Below are 15,330 nucleotides of genomic sequence, written 5' to 3'. Positions count from 1 at the left end.
AGCTTTTTGTTATCTATTATTTTTATGTAAATTAATTCAAACATTTAGAGACATTACAAAATAACTAAGAAAAACAATCCATTTTACTTCTGATACTTCTGTAGGAACTTTGAATGATAACCCAAAGAATGAAATATCTTTATGGTTATCTAAAGTTGTATAGGATATAGACCACTTTAGAGGAAATAACAAAAGGATACTTAGAACTTGTGTTTTTTACTGGTTAAACTGAATATTTAAAAAATTTACTTCAGGGTTAGGTGAATAATTTGTAACTAGGGTGGTCCTTCCTTCCTTCCTTCCTTCCTTCCTCCCTCCCTCCCTCTCCCCCTCCCTTCCTTCCTTCCTTTTTGACATATTATACACAAATGGAGCATAACTTCTCATTCCTCTGGCTGTACTTGGTACACAGTCACTCCAGTAGTGTAATCATGTATATAGGGTAATTATGTCTGTCTCATTCTACTGTCTTCCCATCCCCACAGCCCCATTCCTTTCCTCCCCTCACTCCCCTCTACACAAACCAAATGAATGATTAATTCTTCCTGGTGAAGATTCAGGTATTTCTAATTTATGTATAATTTGAAATTGGTAGTAGTCCTATCGCTTTCTGATCCCTCCAGTGGCCACTATGAATGAACTAGGATATTTTAATTTTAAATATGAGGGGAGGGGAAGGGAGGGGGGATAGTAGAGGATAGGAAAGGCAGCAGAATACAACAGACACTAGTATGGCAATATGTAAATCAATGGATGTGTAACTGATGTGATTCTGCAATCTGTATATGGGGTAAAAATGGGAGTTCATAACCCACTTGAATCAAAGTGTGAAATATATATCAAGAACTATGTAATGTTTTGAACAACCAACAATAAAAATTAAAAAAAATAAAAAATAAATATGACTCTGTTTTAACGTCCACTGTTGCCTAGAGAAGAATAGAAGCATAGTTTCATGGGTAAGAGACTTCTCTAATATCAGGAAATCACAGGTAAAATACTGAAAACTGAAGTTTAATAGAAAACTTACATTTTCTTCTCTATTTTAACATCTGAATTCTTCAAAAGAATCTTTGTTACAAGAAAAATAGGATTTTGCTTTTGTAAGCTTGCTTTCCTTAGCCCCAAATACTGAGTTTTCTGAAACTGAAAGCAATTATTGCTGCAACAGCTTACTATTTTTTTTAAGAATTTCCAAAAACAGTAGTTGATTTCTTAATATTAAAAGAATTAAAGAACCACAACTGATTCATATTCCAAATCATCTTAACTGTCCAAATATTTCTAAAGATTTTATCACCGAGCTATCTATGTGCCTTGAACAAGTGCCTAATGGGTGTGCTATTAATATGTCCTGCCAGCTGGTGCCAGGCATTCTTCTCATGGTGAGCCAGAGGGTTATTTTGAGGAAGTGTTTCTCAGGTCATCTAAACTGAGGGAAGGGAAAGTAAGTCAAGATATCTAAAGAGGGAATTTATACATTCCTGTGTTCATTATTAAGTGCCTACTGTATGCGCAAAGTTGACCAGAGGCACAAAAGATCCCACTTTAGAGTCTGATGCATTTCCAAAGTTTGCAAGGCACATATTTGATTTCTTAAGGGATATCTGTAAAGAAGGCTTTGTGCTCTCTTTAAGTTATTAAAGACTAAAACAAGATAGCCTTTGAATGGATCCATACTTCACATTTAAAGCAATAAACATTGAAGGTGAATTATATTTAGGATGACTCAGATCAGTAATTGAAATCCTTACATAATAAAGTTTTCATCAGATATCAGCCTACACCAAAATATATCAAAATTTCAATGGAACCCACATCCTAACTACTATATAATATTTTTCATCCATAATAAATTTGATTTTAAAATTTTATTTCATTAGACAGAATTAGGTAGTTTAGAGTAACACTTAATAGGAGGGAGGTTTCTGGTTCTAAATATGTTTGTTTTTAAAATTAGGAGAATTGTTGGTGATTCCACCATCCAAAATAACCATTTAGAAATTAAAAATATATAGATATATATATACACACACACATACACACTTTCTTACATGTGTAGGATAGTGTGTATTATTTAGTAGTTTAACCTTTTTCTTTTGGGTATTAGGGATTGAACCCAGGGGCAAACTACCACTTATTGATGTCCATAGCCCATTTTTTTTTTTTTTTTTTTTTACTTTTATGAAACAGGGCTTTGCTAAATTGCCTAGGCTGGCCTCCAATTTGTAATCCTTCTCTTTACCTTCTTGAGAAACCAGGATTACAGATATGCTCAACCATGCCCAGCTAATTCTAGCATTTTATCCTGAACATATTTTTGTCAATAAATATCCTTTTTTGGGGGGGTAGGGGGCACCAGGGATTAAACTTAGGGGTGCTTTCCCAGATATTTTTGTTTGTTTGTTTGTTTGTTTGTTTATTGTTTTTTTGAGATAGGGTCTTGCTAAATTGCTTAGAGTCTGGTGATCCTTCTGCCTCATCCTCCCAAGTCACTGAGATTACAGGTCTATGCCATCACACCCTTGTCAATGAATATTCTTCAAAAAAAGATTATTTTCAATATTTATACAAAACTTTAAATTTTAGGACTTCTGTTTTTGAATAGACTTCTGGTTGAGGCCATAAAATTGGACAGCCAGTGAACATTTTCATAAGTTTCCTGTTGCTACCCCAACAATAATATGAGATTAAAATGAGAAAATAGATACGAAGTTCGCCACACAGTGCCTGACAGTAGAGTTCAGTAAATGTTAATGGGTTATATCAAGTAATATCTTCTCTTTTTTAAATATTTTTTGGTTGTAATTAGACACAATACCTTTATTTTATTTACTTATTTTTATGTGGTGCTGAGGATCAAACCCAGGGCCTCGCACGTGCTAGACGAGCGCTCTACTGCTGAGCCACAACCTCAGCCTAAGTAATATCTTCTTAAAGTACCTTACATGGTTACACAATTTAAGCATTTATTTAAAATGATTTTTAAATTTTTTTTATTGTTGTGATGACAGCTGCTGAATTTTATTGGTTGCTCAAAACATTACAATGATCTTGACATATCATCTATCATACATTTGATTCAAATGGGGTATGAGTTCTTATTTTTCCCACGTGAACAGATTGCAGGATCACATTGGTTATACAGCCATGTTTATACATACTGCCATACTAGTGTCTATTGTATTCTGCTGCCTTTCCTATCTCCTTCCTATTTTTAAAAAATTTTAATGAGGCTTTTAAATATGAAACATAGACACAAAACTATTTTGATATTCACATTCTTTAATATCAGTTTTTAAGATACAGTGCGGATTTTCTATATAGTAGTAGTATAATTGGTTTTTTTTTAATTTGAAAAAGTAACTCACAGGGATTGTGGTATGCACCTGTAATCCCTGCTACTCAGGAGACTAAGATGGAATCACAAATTCAAAACCAGTCTGGGCAATTTACAGAGACCTTGTCTCAAAAAAAAAAAAAAAAAATACACACACAAAGAATAAATAAGTAAAAAACAAACTCCCCAAAATTCTTCTTAAACATATTTTAATGATTACATAATATAACTCACGTTTTGAAGTTTCATAGGGTACAAATAATAGGTATATATTGTGTTAAACTCTTTCTGCAACACAGTTGTGAAAAATTAAAAGGTCTTATATAATTATAGTAGATTAAAATAAAATGGACTCTTCTTGATTGAACTTGAAAATCTGAAATAATGTTTTTGTTTCATTAATGACTGTTTTGAAAATAGCAAACAAGATTTTCTGGTTGTATGTTTTGATTGTGTTGTCACACTAAATTTCCTGTTAATGGGTTATATCAAGTAATATCTTCTCTTTTTTTTTATTGGTTGTTCAAAACATTACAAAACTCTTGACATATCATATTTCATACATTAGATTCAAGTGGGTTATGAACTCCCATTTTTACCCCAAATACAGATTGCAGAATCACATCGGTTACACATCTACATTTTTACATAATGCCATATTAGTAACTGTTGTATTCTACTACCTTTCCTATCCTCTACTATCCCCCCCCCAATATCTTCTCTTTTTTTAATTTTTTTTTTTTTTTTGGTTGTAGTTGGACACAATACCTTTATTTTAGGCACTAATGTGGCCTTAGTGTGTGCCTCTCTCTGTTTGTTGTGGCTGATTAAATGTTTAGAGACTTTTCTCAAAGTTTTTAAGCCATTCACATTATCAGATATACTGCATACTATAGATCTTGCATTTTAGTTTCTACCTAGTTTTATAAAGAGCTTTATGTTGAAACAAGTATACTGATCTTCATAATGAAGGGGGAAAAAGAAAGCCAGAGAAACTGACAAGTTTTTATGCATACTGGAAGTGTGTTTTCCTCTTCTTAGTTCTCATGTATATGCATTGCTGGATGATACTGTTTACAAACCTTCATACAGTAATGGGAAGTACTGACTGACATTGACAGAGAAATAATTTATTTGGAAGTCAAGAAATGCTGAAGAAACTTAGAGATAACCCTTACCTTAATAATTCTACCAATAACCAATAAAATTTTGGTTTAATATTTAGACATGAAACTATATACCTGTGATGTTAATTTCTAGTTGATGTCCAACTTAATCTTGGAATAAGTAAAAATAGCATTTAATATAATTACAAAGAAGTATTGTTATACCTACTTTAGTGTCCCAGTAAATAATCTTTTGAAAGTATTGCTTTCTTAAGAAGTTCATTGCATTCTATATCAAAAAATAACCTGTAGCAAGAGTCATTTTCTTGACTCTATTTTAGTTACTCTTTATATAGAACTTGAAAAGGACTTATTCTTGTTTTCATTGTGTGTATATTATGTTTTGGAGACATAAACTTAATTGTGGTTGAACAGTTCTTCATTTGTCTCACTTTGAATTTCATTTCTCACTTTTAGTATCCCAGATTTCTGTACAGGATCCACCTATGCCAATTCACTCACCAAAGCAGTATGACACATTTAAAGATTTAACAGGTTGGGGCTGGGGATGTCGTTCAAGCGGTAGCGCGCTCACCTGGCATGCATGCGGCCCGGGTTCGATCCTCAGCACCACATATAAACAAAGATGTTGTGTCCGCCGAAAACTAAAAAAATATATATATTTAAAAAAAAAAAAGATTTAACAGGTTGAATACAAGAGGACAATTGGTGTCTGTCATTTGTATTCTCCCTTATTAACTTTATGTACTTTGTTTATTGCTAATTCAATGCATAGAGGCTAAGCATTAGTTATACTTTAATACTAAGGTTCTGCAACCTTGGAATATGGTTTCTAGCACTATATTCATTGGGACAAAATTCACCTACAGGACAGTCCATCAGGGAGTATTGAGTGTCCACTCTGTTCAGCTCTGTTGTTAGGCACTTCAATGAATAAGACCCCTGTCATTATATGAGTTCTGTTAATGGAGAAAATATTAACACACATAAAAGAATATCAAGAAATATTCCAATGTATGTAAGTTGGCGATACCACGTGCTAGAGTCTGTGTCGGACTCTATGCTAAAGTCTATTCTGTGTGCCAGGGGAATAGAGATGAATGAGGACTAACATGGTTAGAAATGGAACTTGAAGGGAGCCTTTCAGGAAAAGTTGGGCTCACAAATAGTGGAAGAACTGATCTTCAGATTGGAGGACCTACAGCAGAAGGAATATACAAAACATTTATGGGAGATTAAATAGAGTGGACATTAATGGAAAATAAAACTGGTTCTGGTGATGTGATAGAGAACTTTCATGTTTTTAAATAGAGTGGACATTAATGGAAAATAAAACTGGTTCTGATGATGTGATAGAGAACTTTTATGTTTTAATTTAGATATAGTTTAGAGTCAACCATGTAAGTAAAATTTAGAATGGGAAAAGAATGTAAATATCAATTCATTGAGTGAAAAATATAAATGACCAATAAACATGAGAAGGTGAAAATATTAACACACATAAAAGAATATCAAGAAATATTCCAATGTATATAAGGAAAATTAATTTAAAATGGGGTTATCCTATTTATTCATAAGATTGGCAAAACTTTTAAGATGATGAATACCCAGTATTGGTTAGAGTATGAAGAAAAAGAAAGTCTTATAAAGTTAATTTACTCAGTAATTAGTTACTGCCAGACACAGTGGCGCACACCTATAATCCCAGCAATTCAGGAGGCAGAGGCAGGAGAATCACAAGTTCAAGGCCAGCCTGGGAAACTTAAGCAAGATCTTCTCTTAAAAGAAAAAAGAAACAGGGACTTGAGATAAAATTCAGTGGTAGAGCACCTCCCAGGCTTGATCCCCGGTACTGCAAAAATATGTAGGTACATACATACATACGCTATGTATCTTTAGCTTTTCATAGTCCAGAGTTAATATTGTACTACTTTGTGTAAAGTATAGAAACCTTGTGACCATACAGCTGCTTTTACCATCTCCCTGCTTTTTTTTTTTTTTTTTTATGGTTTCCAAATGTATTGCAACACTGTTAGAAACCCATAAAACAATGTTATCATTTTTTATTTACATACTCAGAAAATTTAAAGAAATTAGCAGGGAAAAAAATAACATTAGTTATATTTAAATTGGTTGTGCTTACATATATTTTAATGAAAGATTTTGCTATTTTTATTCCTTTTTCTCTTTTTATTCCTTCAGGGGACATGCCACATTAATAGGCTGAATGGGTCTTAATACCATTTCTGATATATCCACAAGGAAATATATCCTATTATTCTTACAAGTGACTTAGAAGTAAATTTTAAAACATAGTCCATTTATGTTGGAGACCAGTGGTGCCACAGTGCATTCCACATGATAACCATGTTCGTAAATGACATCAATGTTAAAATAATAGTCACAGTCTTTTCTGTTAGCATCAGTTCCTAGAAATTTTTTCTCATTAGAATTGTACTATAGAATACTAAAAAAAAAAAAAAAAAAAAACAAGTAGAGCATGTTTATAACTAACTTCAAGATATCACAAGATACCTTTCTTCCTTTGAATTGATTTTCCTCATTTAAGAGTCCCCTAACCAAAATAAGGGAAATTTTTATTAGAAGGAGGTGTTCCTGGTGATATGGCTTACACCTACCATACAAAGAATTTCCTAAGTCAGTATTTTATATATTTTTCATTTGTAAGTGTTATCACCATATCTTCATAAAAACATTATGCAATTGCAAGATTAAAAGCACCTCAATCAAATGAACAATTTTGTATTAATAAATTTGATGTCTTATAACAAATGACATTTGCATTTCATTATTTCCTTTATTTCTTTACAGACAAATTTTTATTTGCATAAAACTCCATCTTATCCATAACTCTATTTCTGTGTAATTGCATTTGATTGGGTTCATTACTCTATACTGAATGTTGCATAGATTTGGCCTGTGCCTTCAACATGTTTGTTAAAAATTACTATACAAAAGACCTGGATGCTATTTTCTATGGAAGACAGAATTTATACCTAACATGTTTGAAGGATGAGAAAGATAGAGACAATGAAAATTTGAATTTAGATAACTCTAAGGTTTTTAAATTAACCCAACAAAAAAATAGTTAGTGATATCAAATACTGATGCTTGCAAACATGTATTAGAATCAACAGATTTAAAATGTAAATATAATAAAAAATTAGCAGTAAGACTTATTTGTAGAGGTCTTCTTAGTTTATAGTCAAATTAGAACTTGTTTGGTACATTTACTTGGGGAATGAAAAACAGGATACCCATAAACTATAAATGTCTTTAAAAATCTATTTAAAAAAAAAGAAAGAAAGAAAGAAGGAAACATCAATTTAGTGGCTCCCCAAGGCTGGTGGGGTTGAGAGCAGGAAGCATTTAGTGAGGAAGAAGGGGGATTAACTGTTAATAGGTACAAAGGTTCTTTGGAGCGTAATGAAAATGTTCTAAAATTAGATTATAGTGATAGTTGCACAACTCTACATATACTAAAACTATTGATTTATACATTTTAAATGGGTAAGCTTTATTGTATATTAGTTGCATAGCAATAAAATTATGCATCAATAAAGCAGTTTTTAAAAAAGAATGGTAGCCAAAAATGGGAACTATATGTCTCTTCCATCTCTAACTTCAGCTGATGGTTAAGGCAAAATATGCCAGTTGAACAGATAGATAGTATCTTCTTAGGTCTAAACAAAGTATGAACTTCTGTCAGAATTCATCATTATTATTTGGAACACATTTTTAGAAATAGATATGCAGAGTGATATTTAGTGTGGTTTGAAGAGGTTTGTCTGCTTTCCTTTGTCTGATGTGAGGAAATGTCAAGTATATGATAGAATTGTTTTTATCCTATAATTTTACTTAGAGAAATGATATCTTGTCATTGTAAAACGTCTTGTATTCCATGGATTCTACAATTCATAGATTAATAAATTCACTAACATAGAACATGAAAATGTGGTAAATATGGAAATACAGAGAGGTCTGTGGGAACAATGTCTTAATATTAGTACTAATATTACTAATAGTAATATTAATTTGTACTAATTAGTACTAATTAATTAGTATTAACATGTCTTAATATTAGTACTAGTTCTTTAAAGAATTATGTGTGTTTCCCCCTGTAGTTACAAGGAATGAAGCTTTTTTTTTTCCCTTAAGATTGTTTCTTAATAGTGGATTTAGAACATTTTATATTTAATGTAATTTTAAATACTGAAAGTCGGAATGATAAGTTGTGATATTGCAGGTATCAGAGGGATGATTTCTTACCTTTACCATAGACATTTTCCAAGCTTTATACATCATTTCCATCCGTACTTTGAATAGAAAACCTATTCAATTGTAAAATGCATTATGTTATCTGAGGTAAACACTGATGCTTTTCAAAGTGCCAGCATATTATTGTTCATAATATTTCAACTAATTTTCTGATCCGTTTGTAACAGAGAAATTTTTATAAAAATGGGGAAAAGCTGTAAATTGCTATCTTGTGGTCTTTTCAAGCAAGTATCTTAAAGTAATTCACTTTTGTAGCAAGAGCTAGAAACCATTACTGCCGTAATCAATATATCACAGTTATGGGGATTTTTATTTACTTTCAGAATTCTGAGTTGTTGGGATCTTGGTCTTGCATTGATTTATTATTTGATCCCATATTTTTTCTGTTAATAATTAAATATTATAAAAAATAATCAGTTTTCTAGCTCACAAGCCCATTTTGAATATTTTAGATACCATTTTTTTTTTGCATTGTTGCAAGCATTAATTTTCTCACTTCATTCACCTAGTGTCCACTTGGCAAGAAGAGTTCTTCAGTTAGAAAAACAAAACTCATTGATTTTAAAAGATCTTGGACATCAAAAGGACCAAGTAACACAGCTTTCACAAGAGGTAAATAACTTAAACAAAAGAAGTATGTATAAAGAAACCCAGTGTTCATTTTAATTCTTTATAACTCCTTTGTTTAATCTTCTGAGCAATTTGAAAATAAACTGGTAGTACAAAATTATTTCACAATTTATGAAACTAACTGAACGTTAAGGCTCTATAAAATAACTTATGGTGTATGGCAAAACTAAGAACAAAAAGGGGATTAAAGTGCCCAGACTAAGTATAAATGCAGACTAGACAGACAAAAGCTTTGATTTCTGAGAATTTCAACTGGCAAAACAAGTTTAGCAAATTTTGATGACATTTTAAGTTTTCCACTATTTTTAAGATTTACTCTTTATTTCTGTGTTCAAAAAAAATCATTTATCTATTATTGAACACACTTAACTTTGTTTCCACTTAAAGTCAGATTCATGTTTGCCATTTGCTTTAGCATTCTGTTAAAGAATATTTATACAATTTATATATCATTTTAATATATGTATTATTATTTTTAGTTAACATCAAATTATTTTTTTTCTGTGCTTTTGAAATTCAAGTCAAAACAAAACCAAAGTTGCCACCCTCAAGTGTTCCTTTTATTTTCTGATCTCAACTAAACCAGGTTTTTTAGGGTAATATTTTAAAACTCTTTTAAGAGCTTTATTTATTTATATTATAAGGGATTTTTAAAAAACATTAAATTCTACTAATATATACTATGTAGTCTTTGTTTCTTTTTTTTTTTTTTTTTTTTTTTTACTAGGGATTGAACCTAGGAGCGTTGTACACTGAGCCACATCCCTAGCCCTTTTTTATATTTTGTTTAGAGACAGGGTTTTGCTGAGTTGCTCCAGCTTCCAGCCTCTTTCAGTTGCTGAGGCTGACTTTGAACTCCCAATCCTCCTGCCTCAGCCTCCCAAGCTGCTATGATTACAGGCGTGCACCACTACGCCTAGCCCCAGCTCTTTTTTTTTTTTTCCTTTTTTTTTTTAATTTTTAATTTTGAGACAAGGTCTCACTGTGTTGCTTAGGACTTCACTGAGTTACTGAGGCTGGCTTTGAACTTGGGATCCTCCTGCCTCCACCTCACAAGTTGCTGGGATTACAGGCATATTCTTTGTTTTCTTAAGGACATGTTCATATTTATCTTTATAGTATCTTCTATTAAAGTACATTTAATACTATAACATTAAGAGAATCTCTGTCCTAAAATTTCAAAAACAAAATAGAAATATTTCATATTGCTCCAGTGCCTGGCAAAGAATTAATGATCAGAGTGGATGCAGTAGTGTGCTGATAAATGCTAACAACCAGCTTCCCCAAGAGGGGTGTGAGGGAGGACTGTCATTTGTAGCATATGTTCATCTCTGTGGCATATAACTAGCTATAAAATGCCAACATAATGTTTCTGAACACAGACAGATAAGAGCAAAAATTCTCAGCAGCACCCCTTTGCATAACGTTTGCACCATGTAGCGAAAACAAATATATGTAAACTCAAGCATAGATGATATTAAAATAATTAAAATGTAGTCTAGAGTGGTGGCATACAACTGTAATCCCAGCAACATGGAGGCTGAGGTAGAAAATCACAAATTCAAGGCTGGCCCCAGCAACTTAGCAAGACCCTATCTCAAAGTAAAAAGAATTGATATAGCTCAGTGGTAAAGCACCCCTGTGGTCAATCCCCAGTATGAGGGGAAAAAAAATTTAAAAATTGATGAGTTTTAAGTACTTGTTTCCTTTGTTTTTAATAAAATTGATTCTATTATAAATTTAAACTGCTTAATTTTTAATTATGGTTGAATTTAACAACCAGCTCACAAAAGTCCTAAAAATTTACTAGTTATCTTTTATATGATGCTACAGCCCAACTCCAGCACATCAGTGGGTAGAAGCAGGAAAGGATAAATAAATGAATAAACAAAGAAATAGATGTAATCCTGGCTACTCAGAGGCTGAGGCAAGAAGATCACAAGTTTTAAGGCCAGCCTGGGCAATTTAGTGAGACCTTGTCTCTAAAAATAAAAGGACTATGAATATAGAGTGCCCTGAGGTTCAATCCCCAGTACTTAAAAAAAGAAATGAAAAAGACACAGAGGAATGAACCTTGCTTTGCTAATATAGATAACTTATCAAAATACTTTTAGAGGGCTGGGGATGTGGCTCAAGTGGTAGCATGCTTGCCTAGCATGTGTGAGGCACTGGGTTCAATTCTCAGCACCACATAAAAATAAAAGACATTGTGTCCACCTAAAACTAAAAAATAAATATTTTTTAAAAATAATTTTAGAAAAAGTATTATATATTACATATATAACCTACTTTTACAAAATAAAATATTAAAATACTACAGTAAATTAAAATGAGAATTTCTAAACATGCATATACTTGTGTATAAATTGCTGGAGAAAAATGCAAGAAATTAAGTGTTCTTGTAATGAAGTACAATTAACGTTTTATGAAGCAACTCTTTTTTTTTGTTTGTTTGTTTTTCCAGAATAGGGATTGAACCCAGGGGCAATGTACCACTGAGCCAAGTCACCAGCCCTTTTTTAAATTTTTTTTATTTTTATTTTTTTTTTCAGATTTATTACATATTTTATTAAGGTTAGAATGGTCAAATTCTTTTTTTTTTTATTGGTTGTTCAAAACATTACAAAGCTCATGACATATCATCTTTCATACATTTGATTCAAGTGAGTTATGAACTCCCATTTTTACCCCAAATACAAATTGCAGAATCACATCAGTTACACATTCACAATTTTTACATAATGCCATATTAGTGACTGTTGTATTCTGCTGCCTTTCCTATCCCCTACTATCCCCCCTCCCCTCCCCTCTCCTTTTTTTAATTTTGAGACAGGGTCTTGCTAAATTGTCCAGACTGACCTCAAACTTGTCATCCTCCAGCTCACCCTCAGAGTAGCTGGAATTACAGGCATGTACCACTATGCCCAGTTTGTATGAGCAATTTCAAAATAATCTGTGACTTTTTGAAAGAAAGGATTAAATATTTAAATATTAATGATGTAGAATGGTATGATACCGTAAAATATTCCATGAGAAAAAGAGACTAAAATTTTTTTAAAAATCACAAAATGTTGCTAATGTTTGAAGCTGGCTGACTTTCACATATAGGTTCATTATTTATTTCTGTGTTTTTGTGTAATTTTGAAATTTTTTTATTATACATTTGGAGAATTGGTAACTGTACTGACTGAAGTATGTATGTTTCCCTTAATGTTGAAAACAAAAATGTTTAATTTGGAATATTCCATGAATTTTACTCTTTTTCCTGGCTCACCAAAAAAAATATATATATTGCTTAAATTAAAAGTAATTACATAAACTAGCCGAAAGATGATGGTATTGGGTAATTTATTATCATAGATTTTTCATGGTAGATAATAAAAAAAAAATAGAGAAGGAAAATTCTCAGGATCTATATGCTTTGGTTAAATATTTAAAGTTAAATATTTAAGCCATATTAGAGTTTTTGAGACTAATACAAAGATAAAACCCATAACTAATGCTAGAATTACCACTGATTTATTTGCTATTAGGATTCTCTGAGAAATGAAAACACTAATAATACTCAAATGGGGAATAAAAAGAAAACATTCTTTTTTAGCACCTTGATTGAAGTATAATTTGACATACACTAAACAGCACATATTTGAAGTATACAATATAACTTATCATTAAAGTGAATATAAGAAATACGTAGATTTCCACTACCAAGTGTCCCTCAGAATCCTTCTCCCGCAACTTTCTTCATCCTAGTTCCCAAGCAACTGCTGATTAGTTTTCTTATAGATTAATTTGTTATTTCCTAGAGTATTATATAAAAGGAATCATATAGTATGCATGGACTTTTTTTTAACCTGTCTTCTTTCACTGTAGGTAATAAGATTCATCCATAGGTCATTGCTTTCCATTGCTGAACAACCTTATATTGTGTGGATATACCAGTTTATTTATTTTGTATTTATTCCTGGACATTTTGGTCATTTATAGCCAATAAACCTGATATAAGCATTCATGGTCAAGTCTTTGAATGAAGGTATACTTGCATTTTCTTGGGTAAATAACTACAAGTGGAATAGCTAGATTATATGATTGATGTCTATTTATGGTCTTAAAGAGCTGCCAAGCTAGGCATAATGATGCACACCTGCAATCCCAGAAATTCAAGAGGCTGAGGCAGGAGGATTGGAAATTCAAAGCCAGCCTCAGGACCTTAGCAAAGCCCTAGGTAACTTAGCAAAACTCTGTCTCAAAAATAAAAAGGGCTAGGCAATCCTAGTACCAAAAAAAGAAGAAAGGAAGGAAGAAAGTGCCAGACTTTTTCTTTTGTTTTGTTTCGTTTGTTTTTTTCTAAAATGTTAGTACCATTTTACATTTCCACTAGTAGTATGGTGTACAGTGGTATGTTGTTGTGTTGTGAGTTTTTCATTTTTCAAGGTTGGTTGATTTGTTTGTTTGTTTTGATGGCATTTGCTTGGTTTGGGGCCGAGGATCAAATCCAGGGCTTAGGCGCATGCTTGGCAAGTGCTCTTCCACTAACTTATTCCCCCAGCCCCCTCATTGTACTTTTTAATTGCATTGACCAGTGACTAATGTATTGAGCATCTTTTTTTTTTAATTTTTTAAAATAGTTTTTTAGATATAAATGGACACAATATTTTTATTTTATTATTCATTTTTATATGGTACTGAGGATCAACCTAGTCCCTCACACATGCCGGGCGAGCACTGTATCACTGAGCCACAACCCCAGCCCCATATATTGAACATCTTTTCATTTGAGGTTCTTTCCACTTTATTTACCTCTCAGGAGAAGTATCTGTTAACATTTTTTGTCCACTTTTTTCTGTTGCTCTCTTATAATTGAGTTTTGACCATATTTTAGATATTAGTCCTTTATCAGATATACAATTTGCCTTCTATAGCTTTGTCTTTGAATCACTTCAGAATGTCTTTTGGCTGTCCCTGTGCAGTGGCACACACCTGTAGTCCCTGTGACTTGAGAAGCTGAGGCAGATGGAACACAAGTTCAAAGCCAGCCTCAGCAACTTAGCAAGGCCCTAAGCAACTTAGTGAGACCCTGTCTCAAAATAAAAAATGGCTCAGCATATGGCTTAGTGGTTAAGCACCCCCAGGTTCAATCCCTGGTACCAAAAAAATATGTGTGTGTGTGTGTGTGTGTGTGTATCTTTTTTGGCTAGGCATGGTGGTGTATATGTGTGTGTGTATGTGTATCTCTTTTGGTTAGGCATGGTGGTATGTGTATCTCTTTTGGCTAGGCATGGTGGTGTATGTCTGTAATTTCAGTGATTTAGGAAGCTGAAGCAAGAGGATAGCAACCAAAAAAAAAAAAATTCTGGGCTAAAGCTCAGTGGTAAAGTGCTTGCCTGGCATGCATGAGGCCAGGGATACACACACACACACACACAAAAAAAAAAAAGTCATGTCACCAAAATGTTTTTTGATACTGGGGATTGAACTCAGGGGCACTTAAGCACTGAGCCACATCACCAGCCCTTTTTTGTATTTTATTTAGAGACAGGGTATCACTGAGTTGCTTAGGGCCTTGCTAAATTGCTGGGCCTGGCTTTGAACTCTCAATCCTCCTGCCTCATAGTCTCCAGAGCCGCTGGGATTACATCCTTTTTGAAGAGATGTTTTTATCAAGTTCAGTCTATCACTTCATTACTTTATGAATTTTGTTTTTGGTATTGTATATAAAATATCTTTTCTGCTAGGCGCAGTGGTGCACACCTATAATCCCAGCGACTCGGGAGGCTGAGGCAGGAAGATCTCGAGTTCAAAGCCAGCCTCAGCAGAAGTGAGGTGCCAAGCAACTCAGTGAGACATAGTCTCTAAAATAAGGCTGGGAATATGGCTCAGTAGTCGAGTGTCCCTAATTCAATCCCTGGTGCCTATATGTGTGTATATATATAT

The 15,330-nt window shown here is 32.8% G+C and overlaps 1 protein-coding gene across 3 annotated transcripts in view; it reads left to right on the top strand.

Moving 5' to 3' along the window:
- Pibf1 (progesterone immunomodulatory binding factor 1) overlaps positions 1-15,330 on the top strand; it is a 232,488-nt gene that overhangs the window by 143,933 nt on the left and 73,225 nt on the right. For all 3 annotated transcript variants that reach the window (XM_046449462.2, XM_058580979.1, XM_058580978.1), the window contains exon 14: positions 9,276-9,378. In XM_046449462.2, coding sequence (XP_046305418.1) covers positions 9,276-9,378 — 103 coding nt within the window. The remainder of the gene's footprint in view (positions 1-9,275; positions 9,379-15,330) is intronic.

The sequence above is a fragment of the Marmota monax genome, unplaced genomic scaffold (assembly GCF_021218885.2).
Source record: "Marmota monax isolate L192 unplaced genomic scaffold, Marmota_monax_Labrador192_F-V1.1 WCK01_AAM20220418_F8-fsc00137, whole genome shotgun sequence".
Taxonomy (NCBI): domain Eukaryota; kingdom Metazoa; phylum Chordata; class Mammalia; order Rodentia; family Sciuridae; genus Marmota; species Marmota monax.
The sequence above is the reverse complement of the archived record's forward strand: the minus strand, read 5'-3'. Positions and strand labels throughout refer to the sequence as shown.